Source organism: Hylobates moloch, unplaced genomic scaffold (assembly GCF_009828535.3).
Source record: "Hylobates moloch isolate HMO894 unplaced genomic scaffold, HMol_V3 SCAFFOLD_4, whole genome shotgun sequence".
NCBI lineage: Eukaryota > Metazoa > Chordata > Mammalia > Primates > Hylobatidae > Hylobates > Hylobates moloch.
Window position 1 is genome coordinate 139,787,964 of NW_026652279.1, and position 25,548 is coordinate 139,813,511.

The 25,548-nt window shown below is 43.2% G+C and overlaps 1 protein-coding gene across 2 annotated transcripts in view; it reads right to left on the reverse strand.

The window, feature by feature from the left end:
- Window positions 1-12,036: 12,036 nt before the first annotated feature.
- The window catches only part of OBI1 (ORC ubiquitin ligase 1), a 43,861-nt gene continuing 30,349 nt past the window's right edge, over window positions 12,037-25,548 (reverse strand). For both annotated transcript variants that reach the window (XM_032151066.2, XM_032151067.2), the window contains one exon: window positions 12,037-14,879. In XM_032151066.2, the coding sequence (XP_032006957.1) occupies window positions 13,337-14,879 (1,543 nt within the window). In that variant the 3' untranslated portion in view covers window positions 12,037-13,336. The remainder of the gene's footprint in view (window positions 14,880-25,548) is intronic.

Consider the following 25,548-nt stretch of genomic DNA (forward strand, 5'->3'; position numbering starts at 1 on the left):
CGCCACCGCCCCCCGGGCCGTCGTGGGCGCCGCCGCCGCCGCCCGCCGCGCCCGCGCCGCCCGCGCCGGCCATGAGCGCGAGCGACGGCGAGGAGATGTGGTCCAGCAGATCGCCGGGTTCGAGCGCCTGGTGGTGGTGGTGGTGGTGGTGGTGGTGCGCCAGCGGCACCGTGGAAGTGGACGTGCACGGCACGCTGTTCATCGTGTGGTACGTGGCGTCCGGCTTGAAAGGATGGCTCTTGCCCTGGGACACGGCGATGTCCACGGCCGCCAGCGCCTCGGCCCGCGCCAGCAGCGTCTCGTCCAGGCTGGCGAAGAGGTTGCTCTGCAGCTGCAGGCGACACAAACCAAACCAAAAAAACCACAAAACCAAAAGAGCAAAACAAAACAACAGAAACACACACACAAGCCGGAAAGCACAGCATGCGAAGAGCAAACACAAAGCAACCAAAATAACAACGGGTTTGGGGGCAGTGGAGAGCGGGAAAGACGGAGAGGGGGCATATTGGCGACCAGGCAGGGGGCAGACGAGAAGGGATGGGAGCGTGGAGAGGGGGACAGAAGTAGGGAGAAAGGGGGACACAGGAACACATTCCGGGAACGGGCGTGGGAGACGAAAAAGAAGGGGGAAAAGAAGAAGAAATGGAAATGTAACTCGCAGCTGGGGACCCGTGTCACACACCCGAGCACGCACAGAGACCGCCTTTCTGAGGCGTGAAATTAACAGAGAAAGTAGAGGGAAGTCGAGAATCCTGGCCCCAGCGCTTCCCACTCCGATCGCAGGCGCCTGACGCGGAGGCAGAGGCAGACTGGAACGCGACATTAAGCGCCGCCAGACAAAACGTGCCTCGCAGCAGGATTGCTCTACACCCCCTGCCCGCAGTTCCCCGCACCAGGACCTGCACACACCAGCCCCCGACATGCAGCGTTTCGGAGACGGGGAGGGGCGGGCGCGCGGGCCGGGGCCGCGGGCGTGGGGCGCTTACCGGCGGCGTGGGCAGGCAGGCCCGCCGGATGGCCTCGGAGCTGGAGTGCAGCGACGGGTACTTGTGCTCAGGGAGGGTGGGATGCATGGCAAAGTGTGGCTGCTTGCTGTTCATGGACATCATCGTGGCGGCTTGGCATGTATATCCACAAACACTCCGAAAGTCCGCGGGAAAGTGCGTACGCCGGCTCACCCGGCCTCCCTTCGGAGGCTGCAGCCGCGGCGGTCGCGGCGGCTGGCGGCGGCCGCCCCGCGGGCTGCTGCTGCTGCTCCTGCTGCTGCCGGGCGCTCCCTCTGACCGCGCAGAGCGCCGCGCGCCGGCCTCGCGGTCCCGCTTCTCCGAGAGCTCTAGCCTCGCGCGCCGACGGGATGCACTCCTCTTACACCTGAGCCCCACTTCTCGCGGCCGTCCCGGGGAGCTCTCGCGAGAGCTCGCGGCCCCACCGCGCTGACAGGCATCAGCTGTCTCCGTCTGTCTGGCGCGCGCTCTCCTTCTCGGCGGCCCCGTGCGTCTCCGCGCGCGCGCGCTCGTCCGGCCGCGACCAGCGCGTGGGAGCCGCTCTTATAGTGACCACCAGCAAGGACAGCGCAGGTGATGCACCTGTAGCTACCCGGGCATGCGCACTGCCCGCCTCACCTTTCCCACCGTGGTCTGGAAAGATCAGAAGGTCCAGCTATTGTCTAAGGGTGGGCACCTTTTAGAAGAAAAAAGAGATGCGCACGCCCCTCTGTGTGTGTGTGTGTGTGTGTGTGTGTGTGTGTGTGTGTGTGTGTGTCTGTGTGTTTCTTCCCCCGATCGCAAGCCTTGAATATATGCGCATTACTTAGGCATTCCTCCTCTTCGGGATGCCTAACAAGCTGTTATATAATGTATACAGCTGGACATTTGTATGTTAAATTATGCCCGCGCATTCCTCTGTATACAGTATAAATAACAACACAGAAATGCAGAAGGTGCTGTCTTTTGCTGCAAGAACCTGTTTCTTTAAAGGTTCATAAATAGGTTCCTGGAGAATAATCGCGGTGACAGACATTTGTTTGAAGCAGTCAGACGCTATTGATTTCCATATAATTTAATTTCCTCCGCATACTTTTTTGTTTTTGTTGTGAATATAACTGTGTCAGGCACCGCCAGTGACAGCCACTTAGGAGCCACAAGGAGCGTGTGCTTTCTACTCGGGAAAAGCTGTTGAAATGAAATTGTGCATTTCTCTTATTGTTTGTCTCCTTCAACCATGTACAAACCCACGTTTCAAACGAGCTCCGGGTGATCTAAGGCTTCTAGTAATCAAAAGGAAAAAACAGTTAACAGGGTGTAGTTGGGATCCTTCCTCCCCTCAGCGTACACACACACACACACACACACACACACACACACAGTTTATGCTGGGAACTTCAGGAAAACTGCTTCAGAGAAAAGGGAGTAAGATGTTGAAAAGAGAACTTTCTTTTCCCTTCCATCGTTTTGGCTTTTTGCCTCATATCTCTGCTTGCTTATATATATATATTTCAATAGGAGACAGATCAAACTAACTTATAGGAAAGCTTGATTCAAAAATATTAAATCAAGCCAATTTGAAAGAACGGGTGCAAGCTCTGGTCCAGTTTTTAAATTTTTAAAAAATTATTGTGAAATTAAGACCTAAAAAGAATAAATCAATTAGCCAACCTGTTATATGGCCCTTATGTGGCAGCAGATCAAGAGACTCCCAGGGGAGCCACAGCTCAGGTGCCAAAGTCCCCAGGGAAGGAGCACTTGCTCGCGGTGATAATAACCTAACAGCCCAGATGTTATCACATCTGCGGTAAGAGAGCTGGAGAGCAGCAAGGGGCTGCTTATGGAAAGCAGAGATCAGATAAATAATCTTTCTGTTCTCTCCCACACCAAGGAGGTCTGTATTTCCACCAAAGAGCAGATCTCATTTCTATAAACCTAAATTTGCGTTCCCGTGGATTTTATCTTTCCTCTGCACAAACGCATGTGTATTTAGCATACCCACTCACCTACTCAGATTCCAAGAAGAGCCCACAGGCGTCACCATGGCTTTTTCTTTCTTTCTTTTCATGTTCCCCCCCACCCCCTCCCTTCCTTCTAGCTCCAGAGGGAAGTGAGAAGGATGTTCACTTGCTGGTGAGAGAAGGAGCTGGTTCCATCCATTATGCAGTCCCCTGGGAGCGCTAAATGCAACTTTATCTCAACGGGGAGTGGACGATGAGCAGGACGTCGCTAGAGGGAAAGAGTGAGTCCTACGGTAGTCATCACACCGGGAGTCCGGGCTTAACCTAATCCTTCCTGACACCCCTGGTGGCCGTTCCCTGCGCTGTCTCTTGAGGGGAAAGAAAAGGCCTCCACAGAGGGTGAGGGCCTGGAGCCTGCCCCTCCCCTCTCAAGGAAGCGCTGGTCTTTAGGGACCCTGAAGGGTACAGGGGCGACAGAAAGGCAAACAGTATAGGTTTGTGGCCGGGTGGGGCCTCTGAGAGCCAGGTGAGCTCCTGAGTACCCAACAGGCACGTCGGTTCACCCTCCAACCCTGGGAGCCTTCCATTAAACCCAGAGGAGAGATGCCACCTTAGCCTGAAGTTAGGAGTTAGTCCCACCAAGATTTCCTTCCCTGTTTACCTCTCTTTCGACAATAGGAATACCCCATCTTGGGGTGAGGCCAGATCTTTGCTCGGGGTATTGGGTGTTTTGATGGGACCAGAAACATGAGGGCTATGGGTACAATCTTCCCTCCCCTCCCACCATGGAAAGGAAGCCCATCTAGGATACATCCATCTTCACTATAGCACTTAGGGCGGGGTTTGTAACAGGAAAAGTACCCCACCAAACAACACATGTGTGTAGGAAGGAAGAGAGGCCAGTTTCGGGTAGCCTGGGGGAGAGGTGGTGGCCTAGGGGCTGTTCGACAATCCAGGGCTGGTTGGAGATTGCAGGAAGAGCCCTGGGTGGGTGGGGGAGGTGTCTACATTCTCCTTAAAAAGGAGGAGTGTGTTTTCCCCAGGCAGAGCTGTAAATTTTGATTCCAGCCTGTTCTTTTTCAGGAGCCAATTATTTCACTCCTCCCTCATTAACTTGCTACCTTATCTTCCTTCCTCAAATGCTTGCTGAGCAGTAGTCCGGCCCAGTACAAGACACTGGAGATAAAATGAGGTATACAATATGAGTACCTGCCCTGCAGGAGGTGACACTGTATGTGCATGGGGCAGCCACGGATAAAAGGCATCTATGACCCAGGTATAACCGGTGTGATGAGAGGGATGTGTATAGAAATATGGGGCGGGTGATGCCTGGACAGTTATCATGCCTCATCCTTGTTGGTTCTCAGTCCCAGGCTAAAGAATAGGGCATGCTGGCACATCTGCAGGCAGTTCCCTGGACCATATCAAGCCTCTCCCTACTTTCCTCCTGATGCATAAAAGGAAAGGGTGGTGGGCTTGGGCTCAGCTCACCCATATGTCACTGTTTTGTTTTCCTGGTTTGGCAACTGCTGTAACTCGTTGGCCCGTGCCTGTGCTAATGATACCCACATGGGGTCTGAGCCTTGGCATAGATTCCTGGGCAATTTTTTTTCCTTCTTATTTAATGACCAACACAGATCTCCTCCTCCTCCTCATCTCATAGCTTTGCATTTTATCAAGAGAAGGATAATGAATGCACAGCTATTGATTTCCAAGGAATTTCCGCCCCCAGGGACAGGGAGTCTATCATCTGGATCAGAGACACATTTCTTTCCCTCATTAATTAATTTTCTCCTCCTCCTTTGGCAGGCCTCACTTCCCGTTTCCTTTGGCAGCGCCCTATTCCCGACCTAAGGGAGCAGACCTTCGTTGATTGGAGTGAGGACTTGGGGGGAGAGGTTTTGTGCGAGGATCCGCACTGTCTGGGGTGAACGCTCCTCACCTTTGACCTGAACCGCCACCTTCCCATCCTCCACTTCTGGTGAGCGCACCTGATAGCTGCTGCCCACCTGGGCACTGACTTCCTCCTTCCAACGGGGTGCGGAGAAAGTTAGTATTTGACTCCGCAGCCACTACTCGCCCCACCTTCTCACCTCCGGGGTGTTGAACCCGAGTTGTCTGTCGGGGTTTAGGGACTCAGGATCGGGTCTGAGGGACGTCGACATAAGTGCGTGGAGGTAGTGAGTATACAAGGTAGGGGGCCGGGCCCCTCGCTCCTTCTGGAAACCGGAGTTCTGGCCCCACCTGCAGGCCCGGCCACCTCGGGTTCTGGTGGCCGAAGCCGGAGCTGTGTTCCTCGCAGACTCGGGGAGCCACACTGTGCGTAGGCAATTGTTTAGTTTGAAAGGAGGCACATTTCACCACGCAGCCAGCTCCCTGCATGGAGGAGAAGCCCCCAGGGCCCAGGGTCGGCTGGCTTTAGAGGCCGCTTAGGTTGTTTTAAGCACGTGTGAAAGGGCAGACAGCAGGGGAGCAGGGTATGGGTAAGAGCTTCGGGTCTCGGAACAGGGGCTGCCCTTGGGCTGTCCCGGCGCCCTGGGCTCTGACACTGAAAGGTGGAATGGAGGAAGGAATGGAGAAAGGACGGTGGAACTTTCGCTTCTCCTCTGGGCCGCCTTCCCAGAGTCATGCCTCAGCTGCTTTGATCCCAGTGTCGCGCATCTTGGTCCGCTACCTCCCGGGCGATGGCTACTGGGCACCTCGCTGGCCTCACCGGGGGCCATCCCGGGCAGTGGCCCTGCCCTCCGAGGCCCGCGGGACCCAGCCCAGAGCTGAGGTTGGAGTTTCCCGGGCCGCGCTCCGGGTCGCTTAGGCTCGGAGGTTTCCCGGAGACCGTCGTCCTCCCTTTCTGCTTGGCACTGCGAAGCTCCCGCGGCCTCTCTCCTCCTCTGGTCCCTAAGGCCCGGAGTGGTTGGCGGTACTGGGGCCCGTGGTCATCTCTGCTTCTAAGGCATTCAGACTGGGCTCCAGCTGGGACCGGCAGAGGAGGTTCTCAAGGAAACCGGTGGGAAATATACTGTTTTCTTTAGTCTGGTCGTTTAATTTAAATGCAACTTCCTTTGGGGACATTTTCCTGGACGTTAACCAGCCCACCTTGAGATGTCGTTGATGACTTAGCGACCCAGATGATGTGTCCCAGGAAAGTTCAATGCTGACTATTGTCACTCTTGGCGTCATATCTATAGATATAGATCTATGTATATATCTCCACCCTAATCTCTCCGTGGACATGAAACCCACCTACCTTGTGAAAGCCCTACGGGTGACACATGATTACTACGTCTCTGTCCCAACAGGGGCTGGGCCTCCCCTGCTAATAGTTGCCAGAAGTTTCGCAGCCCAAGTGAACAATGTCTTACGGCTGAACATGGCCACGGACCCCTGTGATTTAGGTCCCAGGAGGAGCAGAGGCCTCCCCGCCCCGCCTGGGCCCTGCCGCATTCAAAGCTGGAAGAAGGCGCTGATCAGAGAAGGGGCTTCCAGGTCCTGGGTTAAAACAACAACAAACAAACGAAACTCCACAACAGACACGCCTGCCCATGACCCCACGCAAGGACACGGGAAGTTCTGTCGCCTTCCTGCTCCGCGGATAGCTGCCTGCCGGCTGCTGCCACCAGAACGCACGGACGCTCCGGGTGGAGGGAGCTCTGCGGTAGTCAATGGGCAGGAGGGGATCCCCAGCCCCCACAAACGCGGCTCCGAGGACCTGGAAGCGGGTGCCTGTCGCTCTCCGCAGGCTCCGCTCTGCCTCCAGGAGCAAGATCCCCAAACGGGTCTGGAAGCCGTGGAGAAAACCGCAAGGACGCGAGTCCAAACCCGAGAGTGCAGAGCTGGGTCCTGTCGCCCGGCTCCAACGCTCGCCGGTGCCGCCGCCAGCCGCCCCTCCTTCCCGCCGCCCGCACAAATCAAAGCCCCTTGCGAGGGACTGGGAAATAGTTGCCTTGTCATGTAACACATTGCCCTGATTTATTATAAAATTTTAACGAAATCATGCATATTTTAACAGCCTTTAATCACTGCATGAAAATTTAATTCATGGACTGTAGCGCGTTTAAATAAATGAAGTGTTAATTCATTAGGATTAATTAATTTGTTAAAGGATTGTGTGCAAGGTTAAGGTGGAAAGAAAACTCTTTGTTGGTTTCGCGTCTTAATCGCCAGGTTTCACGAGTAGTAATAAAACGAAAGGAAACCTCAGGTCGGGCCGTTCGGGTGGGGCTTGGGCGGGACCAGCCGGGAGTGTCCCCGAGAAAGTGGGAAAATGATGCTGCAAGGGCTAGGGCGCGTCTGTCTTCCTGAAACTGGGGAGTGGGGTCCGGTGGGGGCTAGAGGGGAAGGGAAGAGCGGGCACCGGCGGCGGGAATCCGAGAAGGCCGAGTTCGCTGGAATCCCAGGGAGAGAAGAGGGCTCAGAGCCGAGGCTGGCGGGCCGGACCCCATCTCCCCAACCCGAACACAAAGATGACCCGGTGGGTTAGGCGAGGTCGCCCCTTCCTGCCCTCAAAAGGTCAAGTCTCGTCTTAATGGACAGATGATGGGCCAGCTCGCCACCGCCTAAGCCTTCCAGCGCCCAGGGAGCCACTGTCTCGCCATCAGGCCGCCGGCTCAGGAGGTTGGGGCAAGCCCAAGAGCCTCTGGGGACTCCGAGAGGAGGCGGAGCAAAGCCAAACGTGTAAACCCAGGCTGGAGCAATCCGGGAAAACTTTTTTCAAATATGAGCCCTGACGTTAAGGAATGGTTTCTTCAGCACCTCTTTTGAGACAGAGGCTAAATAGGCGTACCCTCCAGCACAGCCCGACACGCAGGAGAGAAGTCCGCTTCCGCGCAGAACTCTTACTCACCCTTCAAGACCCAGTACGAATAACAAGTCTGTGAAGACACCAGACTTTCTCACTGCTCCACGCTATCCCCAACAGGGGCATTTTTCTACTCACAAATAATGTAAGTATCAAAATGCATTAGAATTGCATCCTCCCACCTCCCAGTAAGTCTCAGTAAAGGGCCAAGCCAAATCTCTTGGGAAAAGGATCTTTATATCCCCAAATTACAAATGTCACATAAGGCCCACACTTCTACACACCAATAAACTAACATTTATTAGAGAGGGTCTGCTCCTTATTAAGACATAACACTTAGAATCTAGGATAATGAAAAGAAAAAGACACAGCAGGCCTAAGAATCCGCCTTCTTTCTGAAGTGGAGCTGTAACTCAAGGCATTCTAGACTGCCTCAGTCGTATAAAACTGAAGATCGCCCTAACTTGCGCTCCAGGTGGGTTCTGTAAAGAAATCTGCATCTTCACAGATGCTTCCTAGCTGAGTGGGGTTCCGAGAATTAGGCAATAAATGTTCACTGTGCACTCAGAGATCATTGCTTAAAAGGTTTTCTCTGCCAAGTATTATTAAAAGGATCAGGTTACATCGTGATAGGCAAAAGCTGTGTTGTAGGACTCCCACAAATGGGAATGAAAGACCTTCTTATGAGGCTCTGGGAAACCCTCCCAATCTAATAAAGTACATCCCATAAAGTTAATCTTAGTTTGATTCTCTACAAATATCATCCAAAGGTACAAAAGGGGGAAAAATCTAGGGTATGTATTTCACTTTGAATCATTGAAAACCATTCAAGTAGAAACAAGAAGTTCCTGAAATATTATAGATTCAAGACCAAGTTGTCTTTTTCAGTAGTTTTTTCAAACCAATGTAGATGGCCAAGAGATGATTGGGAAACAAAGCAGACTTGAAATTAAGGGACTGTAAATCTTACTGTACCATGTTCTTTTTTTGTGTCAGCTAACTCCATAAAACAGGAAAAATACTTGTCATTTTTGGATGGAATGATTTTAAAAATAAAAGATGAATGCTAAGTCATGACCAAAAAACAAAACTGCTAGCATCCTGTCACATTCCCATAGCCAAAGCATTTTAAGCAGTCAAAAGATATTTTTCTAAAAACATGAACTGTCTGCTTCCGTATCATGAGTACATCTTTTTCTATCATAGCCTTAGTGAAATTAACCAAGACAGGAAGGTTAACTTAATCTAAGTGTCAGAGTCAGTGTGAATCTCTTAAGTGGCACACACACAACTCCCACCATTGAGCTTCTGTTTAGTAGTCAGACTCAGGAACTAAATGCTACTGTAAAAAAAACATGCTAAGCCCAAGAGGTCAAGGCTGAAGTGAGCTGTGTTCGCACCACTACACTCCAGCCTAAGAGCGAGAGACCCTGTCTCAAATGTAAAAATAAAAAATGAACATGCTAATACTTCCAAAATACTTTAAAAATAATTCTTGGAAAATTTCAAATCCCTTTGTCCTTTAGTCTATAACTGTGAATTCTTTATTACACAAGAAGAGCAGAAGCTCTAGAGCCAGAGACCCAGCTCCAAGATATGGTTCATATCTATTCCAGCTGTGTTATTACTCTTTCTCAATTTGTTTTTCTGTAAACTGGGGACGATAGTACTTGGTTCACAAAGTTTAAAGAAGGGATTGGATGAAATAAGGAATTAGATGAAATAGAGGTTAGCTTAGCAAGATACTTAGTTTTAGTATAAGATAGGGTTGTTTTTTGTTTTTGCCTGTAGTGTGTGTACATAATATATGTAAAAATTTACGAAACCACCATATTTACCATGACATCACATTATGGTCGAGTACAAATGAGAATGTGTGATTAAAATCAAATCCTACACAGATTAGACCCTTTAAATAAATGGCACACATTTAATACGTGGAATCCTGTTTTAGGGAGAATGGAGGGATGTTTCTGAATATAAGCAGTGGGAAAATACCTTAGTCCAACATAGATGCTTTCACCTAGGTTAGTCATTAGTAAATCAGGTTACACACTCCAGATATCCATGTCACAGTGTCAGTGTGTATTTGGACTAAAAAGACACATCCTTGATTACAGATAGAACTACAATGAGGCTTACCGCTTGTCTTCGTCCGTCCGTACTGCTATGACGAAATGCTTTGGACTAATTTTTAAACAATACAATTTTATTTCTCATTGTTCTGGGAGGTCCAAGATCAAGGCACCAGCAGATTCTGGTGAGGTCTCACTATCTGCTTCAAAGATGGTACCTTCTAGCTGTGTCCTCCTCACATGGCGGAAGAAGCAGGGAAACTACCCCAGGCTTTTTTTTTTTTTGCAACCTCGACCTGTCACCCAGGCTGGAGTGCAGCGGCGCGATCTCGGCTCACCGCAACCTCCGCCTCCCGGGTTCGAGCGATTCTCCCGCCTCAGCCTCCCAATTAGCTGAGACTACAGGCGCCCACCACCATGCCCAGCTAATTTTTTGTGTTTTTAGTAGAGATGGCATTTCACTGTTAGCCAGGACGGTCTCGATCTCCTGACCTCGTGATCCGCCTGCCACGGCCTCCCAAAATGCTGGGATTGCAGGCGTTGAGTCACTGTGCCTGGCACCCAGGCCTGTTTTATAAGGGCACTAATCCCATTCAGAGAAAGCAAAGCCCTCATGACCTAATCACCTAACAAAGGCCCCACCTCTTAGTACTATTACCTTGGGTGTTACAACATGTGAATTTGGAGGAACATAGATTTAGATCATACCACCCCTAAATTTAACCTGTGACAGAAAATTTTTAATTTCTATATTTGAGTTTCTAACATGTAGTCATATTATCGAAGACATTTAAAGTGCCAATAGCTCTGAATGTATCCATTAGCTTTAACATATCAGAAAAATGATTGGAAAATATGTAACATAAAACAAAATTCTGCTTTAAATTAGCTCTTTCTGGCTTTTTTTTGAGACGGAGTTTCGCTCCTGTTGCCCACACTGGAGTGCAATGGCATTATCTCCGCTCACTGCAACCTCCGCCTCCTGGGTTCAAGCGATTCTCCTGCCTCAGTCTCCCAAGTAACTAGGATTACAGTCATGTGCCACCACGCCTGGCTAATTTTGTATTTTTAGTAGATACAGGGTTTCTCCATGTTGGTCAGGCTGGTCTGGAACTTCCAACCTCAGGTGATCCGCCCGCCTCAGCCTCCCAAAGTGCTTGGATTATAGGCATGAGCCACCACGCCGGCCTCTGGCTATTACTTCTATAAGTGGAGGACATGATTCTTCAAATTACAAATGTGAATTGTCACTTTTATGGTTTCATTGAATCCTCAGTCTATTATAACAAGGGTTGGCAAATTTTTTTTGTAAAAGACCGGATAGTAAATATTTTAGATGTTGTAGGTAATATGTAAACAAATGAGTGTAACTGTGTTCAAGTAACTTTATTTAGAAACAATGAAATGTGACTTTAATATAATTTTCCTGTTATGCAATAATCTATGGATTTTTAAAAACCATCTAAAACTGTAAATTCCATTTTTTGCTCACAGGCCTTTCAAAGGAGATTTTTAAAAAAGATTAAAATGCATAAAATTGAATTTTATGATTGGCCAGGTGTGGTGGCTCAGCACTTTTGGAGGCTGAGGCAGGAAGATCACTTGGGCCTGGGAATTCAGAACCAGCCTGGGCAACATAGTGAGACGCTGTCTCTGCAAAAACTAAAAAATCAGCCTGACATGGTGCGTGTCTGTAGTCCCAGATCTGTGGGAGAGTGAGTGGGGAGGATGGCTTGAACCCAGCCCACCCGAGGCTGCAGTGGGCCATAACTGTACCACTGCACTCCAGCCTGGGAAATAGCCGCAGGCCAGATTTGGTCCATGGACCACAGTTTGTCAATGTATTATAAAATCAATTAAGAAATGGTAGTTTTTTGTAATCCCAGCACTTTGGGAGACCGAGGAAGGAGAATCACCTGAGGTCAGGAGTTCGAGACCAGCCTGGCCAACATGAAGAAACCCTGTCTCTATTAATAAAAACAAAGATTATCTGGGTGTGGTGGCAGGTGCCTGTAATCCCAGCTACTCAGGAGACTGAGGCAGGAGAATTGCTTGAACCTGAGAGGCGGAGGATGCAGTGAGCAGAGATGGTGCCACTGCACTCCAACCTAGGTGACAAGAGTGAGACTCCATCTCAAAAAAAAAAAAAAAAGGTAGTTTCTCCTGGTCTTTATAGGCTAATTCAATATACGAGACAAAGAATCATCATCAACATCAAGGAATACAGTGCTTATGACATTCTTTATTCAATTCACATAGAAAAGCATGCAGTATTAATGTAAAACAGTACAATATTAATGTAAAATGTTCAGTGAACATTAAACAGCATACAAACCCATTTTTAAAGGCCTATATAGGCATACCAAATACATTTAGAACAATACACTTTTTCAGAGCCTAAATTAAAAATTGTGCTTACCTCTTACCTATCTTCACCCCCTCAACACTCTTCACAGAAATGTTTTGTCCTACATAAAAGATATTCTATCAGCCAACTGAAACCTCTTTTTCTTAAGTATGGAAAACACAGCAAGCAAAAATGCTACCATGCATAGTTTCCACAAAGAACAGTAACATGCAAACAAGAAACATACTACTCAAAAGAAAACTCCCCTGGAATGCAAGTGGATCAAGAACTTGGCGATGAGCTCTTTCAAACCTGTACATCTGGAACAATGAAGCTATGTTTTAGGTTCCTGTAAACCCAAGTGCTCCATGCCTTCTTTCCATAGTATGCTAAATTTCTGATTTTACACACATACACACACACACACACACACACACACAGAGGAGAAAATATAAGCTACCTAACATAAAACAAATGTCTTCATACAGAAAATGTATTCTTTCATACTAGCAGAACATTTTCACAAAACTGGACAAAACACAATGCTAAAAAATGCAAACATATATATAAAACCTAAAAAAAAAAAGTAAATCAATATTGGACTAAGGCTAGAGTGCTATTTCTCCATCATGGTCCTGCAGAAAAATTAGGCCATCACTAAACATAAATAAAAAGGGACAGGTAAAATAATTTCCACCCTAGGAAAAGCTTAAACTCAAGTGTCTTATTGAGCAGTGTATAGACAACACTAAAAGTTTTATTTAAGAAATCCAAGTTCTGAAGACAAGTGGGGCTTATCAACAGGCCACTGTATCTAACAGTTAAATAACATTTTTTAAAAAACAATGTACATCCAACCGAGATACATACCAAATTCAGTAAAAAAAAAACAAAACCAAAAACAAAACCAACCAACCAATCCCAAAACACAAAAATAACCTCCTCCCTAACTTCTCTGGTCACAAAGACTCCCAAATAAAAATGAAAAGAACAAAGTCTTTTTCAAAGTGAACAAAAAGCATTCTGGGTACAGGTTAATCCACCATCCTGACTTGATACTTGACTAAAGATTATCAATTCCAATTTGTATAGAACTTTTATGAGGAAAAAAGGTAACTTTAACAACTTTTCTATTTCTCTCAGGACAAAACCACAAATGACACCTTTCTAATGAGTCAACTTTTAGTTGCTTTTGATGGGCTGGCATTGGAAAGGCTGCTCTGGATTTTTCTTTTTGTTGATTGATTCACATTTTTATTCCTCTTTTCAGGCACAAAAGAAGTAGACCAAGGAGACTGAAGGTGGTTATGAAGACTGTGCATCTCTGAGGACATCTTAAACAAAGATGACCCAAACCTTTGATCTTCAAATAGTCGATGTGAACTGCTTAACAAAATGCCCTGGGAAAACTCTGTCTGAAATAAGCAGCTTGGGGGTTTGATTTCATTAGTTACTGGACAAGAACTTGAATGGAGTGAAAAATCTTCATTCATTTCTTGGTCAGATGGAGAGAGGAGAAAAAAAGAAGTGGGTTTCCATTCACTTCCATTTTCTAACTGATCATTAGTTAGAGAACCTTTGGAAAGGTTTAGCTCAGTTTTTTCTTCCAACTTATCAGGTTCCTCAAGAAATTCACTGCCTTGAGATGACTTTGATAACCCATCCAAATCCAGTGACTTAAAACCGTTATTACAAGGGCTCTTGCTGTTGTCTGACTCTGACATCATTGAATCCAACTCAGAGATTTTGTCAAGGTAAGCAGCATCCATCGATGCTTCACTGGATGTTCTTGTCCGGTTCATTTCAAAAGAGCGAATAGAATTCAACCTTTTGGATACACATGAGCCTGATTTCTCACTCAATTTTGAAGATATTTCTCCAACAGAATTTGCTATCGTGTTCCCCTCTGAACTTTCAAAATCTAAGTTTTGGGCATAGCTTGTGGAACAACAGTCCCAAAATCCTGTCTTTGGGGAAGAAAAACATTCTGATTTCTTTTCATTTTCACTTCTACTTATATCATCTTCTGAAGAATCTTTATTAGAAACATTTGAAGAATCACAAAAATCATCAAACACCAACTTTCTGAGATGGTTTGAGTGCTTTTTGGAACCTCCTGCTTGCACCACAGAGCTCTCTCTATTTTCTGGAGTACTGAGCTGAAGGCAACTAAGGGACAAAGGAGTACAAGGAGCTGGAAGATCATAGAGTTCTTCGTCTTTGTAGGGTACACAATCACTTGGTTTATTCCCCCATTCTCTTTCCAAATAAGTATCCATACTTGTATCTGTCACATCTAACATTACTTCTACCTGTTCTTGATATAGGTCTTTGTTCTTAGAACAGTTAAGTTCTGCTTTGCTGGTACTTTCCTGCCTCGCAGAACTGGTGTCACACAGTCTGCTGCTGGAAGGCTTTGCTAGGTGAGAAGAACTGGAGGTGGATGAGCCAGGCTGCTTTCTGGCACTATCGCCTTGATTCTTTGATGCCACATCCTCCTCACTGCCTTTGCTCCCTTTGCCATCTGCAGAAAGTGCTGTCTGGCAAATGGAATTCATAGCTTCCTTCTCCTCACTTGAATTTTTTAGCTGTGCAACTTGAGATTCTAGTTCCTCTATATACTTATCACTTCGTTCCAGGGCTTTCTTGAGGCGATTGGTTTCACGCTCATACTGTTCTACTTTGGACTGAAGAGCAGCAACTGCAAACCTTCCAAACCTACAAAGAATGGAAAGATAGTTAATCTTATAACTCAAGCTTTTTTCTTTTCAAGGTTTGAGAGTGCAAACTGTCCCAGGCTATTCTAATTTCACCTAACAATGACATTTCAGACCACTCAATGAGTAGGGAAAATGCTAGATGTATATTTTCAAAAAAAGGTTTCCCCACTTACATAATAATAAACATATGATAATAATAGCAAAACCTAATAGGATATTTTTGTGGTTGAATCAGACCTATGGTAGCAGAGAGGCAGAAATGCACTGATGATTTCCCCTCGAAGAGCTGGCTCTATCAATTCAGCTCATATATGCATGAAGAGTTATCCCCTAAAACAATGGCAAAGATTTATGATAACATTTGAACAGTGGTCTACATCTTGAAATATTTACATTCAATCATTTTCCTATCATACAGCAGTGTTTTACAATACATTTCTTATACAATGTCACCTTGTCAAACATAAAATGCCAATTTGAAATTCAGAAATCTTAGCAGTCCCAGGAGGGGTGGTTTTAAATACTAATTTGGGCCCTTTCAATTATAGCCACCCTTGATCTGAAGCTTTTCTGTGGCTTTTCAGAGCACTGGCCTTTAATTCATGTCAGCACTACTTATTTTTGGCATTTTACAGCTGTGTGGGACATCAATCTCATTTCTTTCAACTTTGAAATACGAAGTCAGTGCTTGTGATTCTAATATACTAGGCAAAAAAAAAAAAAAAAATTTTTGTATACTTTCTGAAAGAGAACATTTTGGAGAGTAACTGAAAAAGAATTCCTTTGTTCATAAAAAATCTACTCCTTTTACACCAGGATTATCTTGCTCTTATTTCCATCAAGAATGAGTACTGTGTTAAGCTCAGGAAACAATTTTTGAGTACCTAGTATAGGTTAGGTGGTATATTTGGGGCTGGGAACACAAAGATAAAAAAGACTGTCTAGATAAAATATCTACCTTAAATTCAATCTTATCTCCAAAAATAAATTCTATCTTTCAGGAAACTTCTTATGAGCCAATAAATAACATAAGCCTTACGTTCTAATCCCATGAAAAATACCTTATCTCCTCCAAAATTCTTTTCAAAGCCTGTTCTTAATCATCTTTTTGATGATTTATATATTGGCCTATTTCTAAGAATTAAGGGATTGTCTGTTTGGAGGAAGCTATGAGAAGGTGACTTTCGAAAATTATTTTTATCTTTGGGTTTATCATTTTCTTCCTTTTTTCCCCTAATTTGAAAAATAATTATGATTAAGAACATGTATTTAGTATTGAAAAAAAAAAAACTACAAAAAAAGTAGAAGCCAATAGCAATTGCCCCTCTCAGAATCAACCACATGTTTTCAACTCCCACTTAATGCCTATCACCTCCTAAACTACTAGCCCAATTCATTCCCTATCTCAACCCCTACATAATCCCTGCACTCTTATCACTGAAGGAAAAAGCAGAGGCAAAGGTAAATATAGAATCATAAAATCTCAAGATTAGAAAGGGCTTTAAAAGACATGATTGCTGAATATTGATCTACTCACTGCAATTAACTGAACCCCCAGAGAGAGCATGCTCCCTTCAACTTCTAAAAAAACACAGCAAAAACCACAGGTATAACAAAAACAAAAGCAACTATAACAACAAGCCTCCCCATTTTAAAGACAAAGTTTACTACTGTATTTGGTTAAATGACCTGGGATTTTTCCTCTTTGTTAAAAATGTTTTGGCTTATAAATGTAGTACTTCACAGAGTTGTAGTTCTGTAAGAGAACTTTTAAAAAGTGGGCAAAGACCTTTCAGTACATTAAGTACAAATGTTTGTGAGTTCTTGATTGTAACTACTCTGGCATAATCAAATAACCCACGTTTTTAAATGGAAAAACTGTGTAGTATGTTTATTTAATACAAATAAGCAAAAGTGACAGCCTTACATTTGCTTACCAAGATAAATTTTTTCAAGTAAAATGTTTTATAATAAAGGTATCTCCTCAGATAAAAAAATCAAATGACTTAAAATCAAATAATGCTACTAAATACTAAGTCAGTTGCTACCAAAGGATATCTTTGGGAACTCAGAGGCCTACACACAGAAAGACTACTCAAAAATAAAGAATGCCTCCCAAAATATCACCAGCTTCTTGTTCCAGGGTTTTAGCTTGGAATTTCAAATATAGTATCATCTTAAGATACTGTATTTGCCTCTATATATATATATTTTTTTTTTTTTTTAGAAATTATGTTTTTAAAAGAAGTAACATATGGTTTGGAGTTGAAGTCAATGAGAGCCCTAAACATAATTTTTGTGTTATTTCAGAGAGAAGTAACAAAGGCCAGCAGATCACATATGAGAGACAAGCAAGCAGAAGTCACTGATGGCGTTAGGCTGTTTTCTAAAAGGCCACTGCCCCCAATTTTCTTAAGTTTCATTTCAATACTGTATAAATCTATAATACTTTCGGTGATCAGGCTCTTCTCCCATGCTAATAAGGGACCTGTGCTGGTGGGCAGACTGACAGAAATGTATACTAAAAGCCACGCAACTGATCAATTAATCAATTCATGTAATTTATTTGCTTTCTTTCTCCCACGTTAGAACAGAAACTCAAGGAGAGCAGGTAGTCTGTCTTATATTCACTGCCAGATTCCTAGAACAATTCCTGGTATATGGCACTTGCCTGTTGTGTATTTCTTGAATAAAAGTCATCCTCTCACTTTAAGATACACTAGTGCCTTACATTGAGACAGGGTTGACACCACAGGATAAACTAAAGGTCCTTGGCCTTCTTTTACATGTTAAGTATTATGAGTCACTGTATTACTGAACTAAACATGTTTAGTTTACTACATTTGACTGTTTACTTTATTTCACTGACACCCAGGAAAGCAACAGACTGACATATATACAGTACAGCCTTTTTTGCTACAGGCTTGGCATTCTATACTGCTCCACCCCAAAAAACTTCACCTTACTGAGACTGCAAATAGATGGGACTTTTGACATGTGTCAGGAGACTTTCAGCTTATCCAAGATAACTATATTAAATTTGGCAAAGGGCAATTTATCTTATTATAGAGAAATAACAATTAGGGATAAGTATCTGATGCTATACTTCCATAGAAGGAGGATATGAGCTTATTTATCTTTGGGTTTTAATACTTTTGTATTCACACTAATTCTAGATATTTCAAGTACATAACACTAAATGAAGCTATGCCAAGGCAAGCCGGAGGGATTTCTAATATCATTTACCATACTTCCTCCTTTTCTTGAGCAAATTTCAAAACGGAGTATTTTTATAAACATTCCATTAGAGACCAAAAGGCTTTGATTTTCAAAGTAGCAGTGATGGCCAAAGGCTTCATTGTGCCAGAAAAAACACTGTAGAGCAGTTTGGGAGCTACAACTGGTATGGGAAGTGTATTCTGCCAGAATCTAACAGAAGCTTAAAGGATTTTTCAGCTTGCAATATTAACTGATACATACATTCTGGATGAGAGAAAAGGATGCGAGTTCCCCTTGTCCAAACAGCTCTAAGAGATACAAGATCATTTCTGTCCCTAGTGAAAGAGAAATGGAAGTCGTATTGGTATGACCTTTGAGGTGGTATAACTAAACTAAAGAGCATCTCTAACAACAGAAAGTTCCTAAGACCGTATTTTCTCATAGTCTATCACACAGAAAAACAGGATGTGTTTGAAGAAAACAAATGTGGTAAAAGAATATCACACCTGAGTACCAAAAAACTAATACGCTCTAGTGCTACGCTACTATCCTCGAGCAATTCACTTTGCCTTTCTGGTTCTCAATGGCAATTCCAACAAAATGGGTAAATGCAGCAAGCCCAGTGGGTGGCCAAGACTGCCAAAATTCAGAAATGCCTTCTTGAGGAGGAACAAGGGGGACACTGGGGAAGTCAGTCCACTTGCCTCATCAAACTTTGACTTTATATGTTTTCCTCACTTGTTAGCTGGGGTGATGAAACAAAGTGAAAGCTGTCTTTGGACCTGGACCAGCTTTTGTGGTCTGGCCTATCTGACAGGTTTTCAGTGTTGATATCCTTGCTTAATATGGTTCCAATATGCACAAATTTCAGTAACCATGGTTTAATTTACCAGTCACCCAGCAACATGGTTCAAATTTCAGTTACCACACCATTATTAATGAGTAACTGCATGAAGTAAAACCTTCACTTCTAGCTTTTCAGTTCAAAAAACACCACATAAACAACAGACGTGCTTCATGATCAGTGACCCATCAAGTCACTTCTTTCAAGGTCAGTCAGTGATTAGTCACTGTGCATCTACCTGTTTTTCAGTTAACATACAGATAGCAAAGCGTGCAGCTGGGATGCTCCTTGTCTCCCAGTAAAAAACCCACATGACATTTAACAAAAACAGTAAACAAAGAGACAGAACTGGTCAACAAAGATGAAGGTGTAACAAAGAAATAAACAATGATAACACTGGAAGTGAAACTGAAATCAAATGTAAATGTAGTTATGGAAGAAATCACTGACTGTGGGAATATTACAACAATGTCAGTCCATTCAAGAAATTCTAGATATGCCAGAAGCACTTTTGGAGGCAAACTTATTGACATGGATGAGAAAAGTGGTGGTGCAAAGGATGAAGATGTCCAGAGAAAATGACAGGCTGACGAAACACTTCACACTAAAGCAATGTGGAGCTCTTTCACGATATTGAGAGCAAAGGATAAAATGTTGGAAGTTGATGCAAACTTAGGTCTGTGAAAATTCATCAAGGTATCAGAAATGATGCTAGCTTCATATCATAAATTATATGAGAAGGGAAGCACTATTCAAATAATTCTCCAGAAGTTTTTCACAAAAAAACCACTAATTCTCAATATTTCTCATGTTTCAAATTGTACTGCATAAATATAAATGTACTAAATATTACTTTTACTGTTTTTGCCTATCCATATACATATATAATTGACAATAAGAGTTAAAAGTTTTGACAAAGTTGCTAAAGGTCATCGAACAATTGTGATTTTTCCCATTAATTACTAAGATTGCTTTGGTCCATGGCTCATGCCTGTAATCCCATTGCTTTGGGAGGTGAGGCAGGAGGATGGCTTCAGCTCAGGAGTTCAAGACCAGCCTGGGAGACATAATGAGATCATGTCTCCACACACAAAAAAATATATATATATATATCAGGCACAGAAGCATGCGCCTGTAGTCCCAACTACTCAGGAGGCTGAAGCTGGAGGATCGCTTGAGCCTGGGAAATCAAGGCTGCAAGTGGGCATCATAAAGTAATGGTTGATATGGGACAAAACCAAATACATTTATGTGTCTCAAATATTTTTCTTTAAAGAACTGCCACTTAATCTGAGAAAGAATGATCCATTCATAGAATGGATTTTATTGTGGACTTGCCTGTCTACATAGCCATAGTAGCTTCTCATTTCCTGAATTTCAGAAATATTAGTAAAGTATCTTTTTTATTTTAAACACAGGGAGGTAAGGTTTCAGAGAGAAGAGCTTTCCATTTGCCCTTTCCTTTCTTAATTATATCTCCCAACGCACAATCTACCAGTTTCAGATTCTCTGAGTTTCCTAACTCCTCTTTTTGATTACACTTAATAAATGAGTAGCCTTAACAGGAGCTCTGTAGAAATCTGAGTTTTGACAGAAGCAGGAAGAAAAATGAAAAGGTCCTGGTACTGGTATCTATCTTGTGTACATGTGTGCAGGGTGGGTGGTGCATATTTTAGGAAAAGCGGACAGGGAGGACCAGAGCTGTAGGAAACTCAAAACTGTATTAGGTGGTGGGGGAAAAGGTTCAAAGCCTCTGGCATCTCTTTTCTCTCACCTGCTTCCTATGGATTATTTGTGCATTACCCATCCTTGTATATGTGTTGGGAGGGTAGAGAGGAAACATTCTGTCTTTAAACTACTAGGGAAGTTTTGGGAAGCAACCCATACAATTTATACTGTTGCTGAGCTGTATAATTTGCCAATGTTTCCTCAAGAGAGTTTTCTCTTTTTAAAATTAAGCTCTCAGTTACAAAACTGCTACATTCCTAGAAATTTGTTAATCATATAAGTACTATCTATGGTCAATCCTAGTCACACTTGTTGGTTCCACAAAAATGTTAAGTGAGATATACTGAAAGAGAACATTTTTTTTTTTTTTTAAAAAAAAAGGAAAGTGAACTTTTGGCTGGAATTTACCAAAAGTAAGTGTAACAAATACATCTTTAACATTGTACAACTGACTACTATTGACAATGATGACAAAAAGAAAAGCAGCTGCCACAATTCATTAAGTGTTTACTTGGTATCAAGCACAGTGCTATATGCTTGATATATATTATCTCATTTAATCCTCATATCAACTTTATGAAGCAAATCCATTATTCTTATTTTAAAAATGAGAAATGAGAAGCTTAAAATGGGCTTAGCGGCAGGAATAGGACTTGAATCCAAGTCCTTCTGAACCCGTACACCATCTTTGAAACCATATTTAATACTTGAACATAAGGCCCTTCTTAAATAATATCAGCACCTATATCATATCAAATGTAGACTAGATTTTTCTAGGCACAATGTGTATTACAGAGTCAATGAACTAGCATTCTTGTGCTGTTTATTGGTACATACATTTGCTAATAGAAACACAGAGAGGAAATATAAAAATTGTAGGAGACATACAGTATGTATGCACAAATTCAGTAAACATTTATCAAACAATCACCATATTTTAGGCACAAATCCAGTAATATTTTGAAATTTTAAAAGATCATCTATTAAAGTGGCCTTGCATGAAAGTACAGCATTGACAGACCACCCTGGCAAATGCCAACCCAAATATTTAACCAGAGACATAAAGACTAAGTCTGAAACAGAGCTGAAAGCATAATACTTAAATGTGCTATGTATAGAAAGTATGTATGATAAAACTTGCCTGGTTCATGTACAATCAGCAGGTATCTTCAACTACAAGTAAAAGATGTTTTTTATATGAAATGAGAAAAACTAAATACAAAATTTTAAGGCCTAAACATCACATGGTTTATTTCTCAGGGTATAATTAAGAGAAATAAAAAAATACAAGCTACGTTATGTTGCATCTTAGTTTTATCACAAAACAGAAAGTGTTCCAATATTTGCAAGAATAAAAAATGCCAGAATTTCACCCTTAAAGACAAAGTTAATAAAGACAGGGGAACAAGAAAAAGAATTATGCCCTTGCAGTAATTCCTTATCCCTCCATCTTCTAAAAGTACCATTTAAAAATCAAAGTAGAGTTTGCTTTTCAAGTTTTCAAATGAAGAGCAGGGTTAATAATTAATAGCTCATATTATTAACACTATATTATTCATTTATTTTTGAGACAGGATCTCATCCTGTCACCCAGACTGGAGGACTGGAGTACAGTGGCATGATCACGGCTCACTGCAGAACAAAATTTTAAAGGAAATTCTTTGTGTGCTTATCTTATTAAACCAACTATGCATCTGTAGTTAAAAACTGTGGTGAAAATTCTAGCTGAGATGCCTTAGAAATTAATAAAAATGACCTGAGTGTTGAGCAGCATATGTGAACTGAAGAGGAACAGACAGGTCCCTTTTGTGGTAAGCCTCTAAGGGCTGACCCACATAGTACTGGGTCAGCAGGTGGATAAGGAGAAATACAGAACTAAACTGTGTTCCATGCTGGCCAATTTCACTCTACTTGCTTCTATGGCAATTGGGACATGGTCTCTGGCCTTCTGTTTGGAAACTGCAACTAGTTAGCCTCCATTTCCAAGGCTTCTTTCCTTCTCTCTGGGCAGCACACTGGGCAAAGTAGCTCAAAACAGGATCCCTAACTAAGTACTACTTTCTCTGCATTGCCTGTGAGGACAGACTACTCTTTTTACTGTGGAATAAATTCTATTCTATTTGACAAATATATCTCATTTTGATTCCATGCAGAAATGCCCTCATTTTCTCCCCTCTGTTCCCTTCAACCAACCAAGATCAGCCTTGAAATTTGCAGGACATTAACAGGGATCCTAATCTGTCATGGAAAGGAGAGAACATTAAGCCATGCTATTTCATATCTTTTAATTTCTAAGAGAAATAAAGGACTTACACCTTTTCACAAAATAAAATAATCTTAACAACAAAATCTCAATACTGTAAAAGAGTGCAACTACTGTTGAGTGATAAACAATATACTTAAAAATCTCTGGATTAGTATCTACCTGTCTATACATTTTCCACCTTAACAAAATTATCTCTTATTCTCTCTCAGCATGAAACAAAATCTGAAAGAAAATGAAACAAAACAAAAAACTGATCTACATACCCTGTAATTATTACTCAGATGACAGTTATTGAGGACTAATGTGTGCTCAGGGGCTATGAAGAAGGAAAACAAAGGAAGCAGAAGTGATCATTCCTCTTCTCAAACAGTTCATAATCTCTCTGACAACCTTACTGCTTAGTCATTAGCATGCACTGCTGCCTCCCCAAGTACCTTATCAATACAATAAAGACAAACTGACAGAAAACTGCAGTACCTGTCTATCCCCAATTAGCTGAATATCCAGAGAAGGGTCCCTCAGGCAGCCAAGGGGCCTGAGCACAACTGGCTGTCACAGTCTGGCCCCAGGGTATCATCAGGCTCCCGACAGTCTACAAGTTCCCCTTCCGGGAAAACCAAAGGGCATAGCAGAATCAGTCACTGGATCAGGCTAGGGTCAAATACTAGGAATCACATTTGTCAGAGAAGAATCGTGATAAACAAAAAAGGCCAGAATAGATCAAGAAAGGACAACAGCAAGAGCCAGCCAGACCAGCGGTGTTGATGAGGAACCAAAAGGTTAGAGCATTACTAGCGCATCTTGAGACATAGTTTAGAAAGAGCAGACCTGTGAAATGGAACTGCACAGCTCAGAGTCAGCATGGAGACAGGTAAAGGAAGGAAAATCTGGTTCAAGGAAATAGATGCAGACAAGAAACTCAAGACTGTAGCCAGACAAGTCCCTACTATCACCTCCTCTGTTTCTCTTTCTAACTCTGAATCTCTGGCATAACTTAAAGAGGAAAGCTTCTAGAAATCCTTTGCCCTAATTTGGAGAAAGTTCCAGGAATCTCTGATTTCCTGTTCTCTTACATCCTTTGTACTTTAAGCTTCAAGTATTAGAGTATAAGGACTCTTTCCTTCTGTAAGACTCCATAAAAGGAAGATACACACACACATATATGTATTTTGTAGAAATACACAAATGTGTATTTAAAAAATATGTCTTGGTGCCAAGGAGCTGCCAGATTAACTGGGTACGACAGTCATGGAAATGATCAATATACAACACGATCATTAAAACAACAGGGTAGAAGAAGAGTAATCAAAAGAACAAGAGGAAAATGCTACCTCTGTCTGGGAAAATTATGGAGGGCCTCACATATAAAGCAACAACTGGGCTAGATCTCAAAGGACAGACAGGGATTAACCAGGAAGAATAAAAACAAGAGAGGCTAATGTGGAGAACCAGGGAAAATACAATATGATGAATGTAGGCCCAATGAGAAATTCAGCATAGCCGGAGCACAGCACAAGAAGGGAGGGGCTACAGAAGAGGCAAGGATATTAAACTGAAGTTATATAGTAAAGACCCTTTTATACTAGACTAAGAATATTGGAGCCAGGTGTGGTGGCTCACACCTGTAATCCCAGACTTTGGGAGGCCGAGGCAGGCGGATCATGAGGTCAGGAGATCGAGACCATCCTGGCTAACACAGTGAAACCCCATCTCTACTAAAAATACAAAAAATTAGCCAGGCATGGTGGCGGGTGCCTGTAGTCCCAGCTACTCATGAGGCTGAGGCAGGAGAATAGCATGAACCCAGGAGGCAGAGCTTGCAGTGAGCTGACATGGTGCTACTGCACTCCAGCCTGGGTGACAGCACAGGAAAGAAAGGCAGGCAGTAGAAAGACTGTTACAACAGGCTAGGCAAGAAATAATACGGATCTAAACTAGTGAAAATGAGATGGATTACAGAGGCATTTTAAAAAGGCAGGCTACAGAGAACATACTATAAAGTACTGAAGTCATTAAGAAGGACAGGAACAAAGCGGATCTTTTGCATGGGATGGGGGATTATGAATATGATTTTTTAGACATACACATTCTCCTATCCAACCTGTTTTATTTATTCTAAAAAAAAAAAAAAAAAAAAAGGGATACATGTGCAGAACATTCAGGTTTGTTACATAGGTATACGTGTGCCATGGTGTTTTGCTGCACCTACTGACCCATCCTCTAAATTCTCTCCCCTCAGCCCCCACCCCCTAACAGGCCCTGGTGTGTGCTATTCCCTTCTCTGTGTCCATGTGCTCTCAATGTTCAATTTCCACTTATAAGTGAGAACATGTGATGTTTAGTTTTCTGTTCCTGTGATAGTTTGCTAAGGATGACGGCTTCCAGTTTCGCCCATGTTCCTCCAAAGGACATGATCTCATTCCTTTTTATGGCTGCACAGCATTCCATGCTGTATATGTACCACATTTTCTTTATCCAGTCTATCACTGATGGTCATCTGGGTTGGTTCCATGTCTTTGCTATTATAAATAGTTCTGCAATAAACATATGCAAGCATGTATCTTTATAGAAGATTTATATTATTTTGTCTTCCCATTCTTTATATGACAC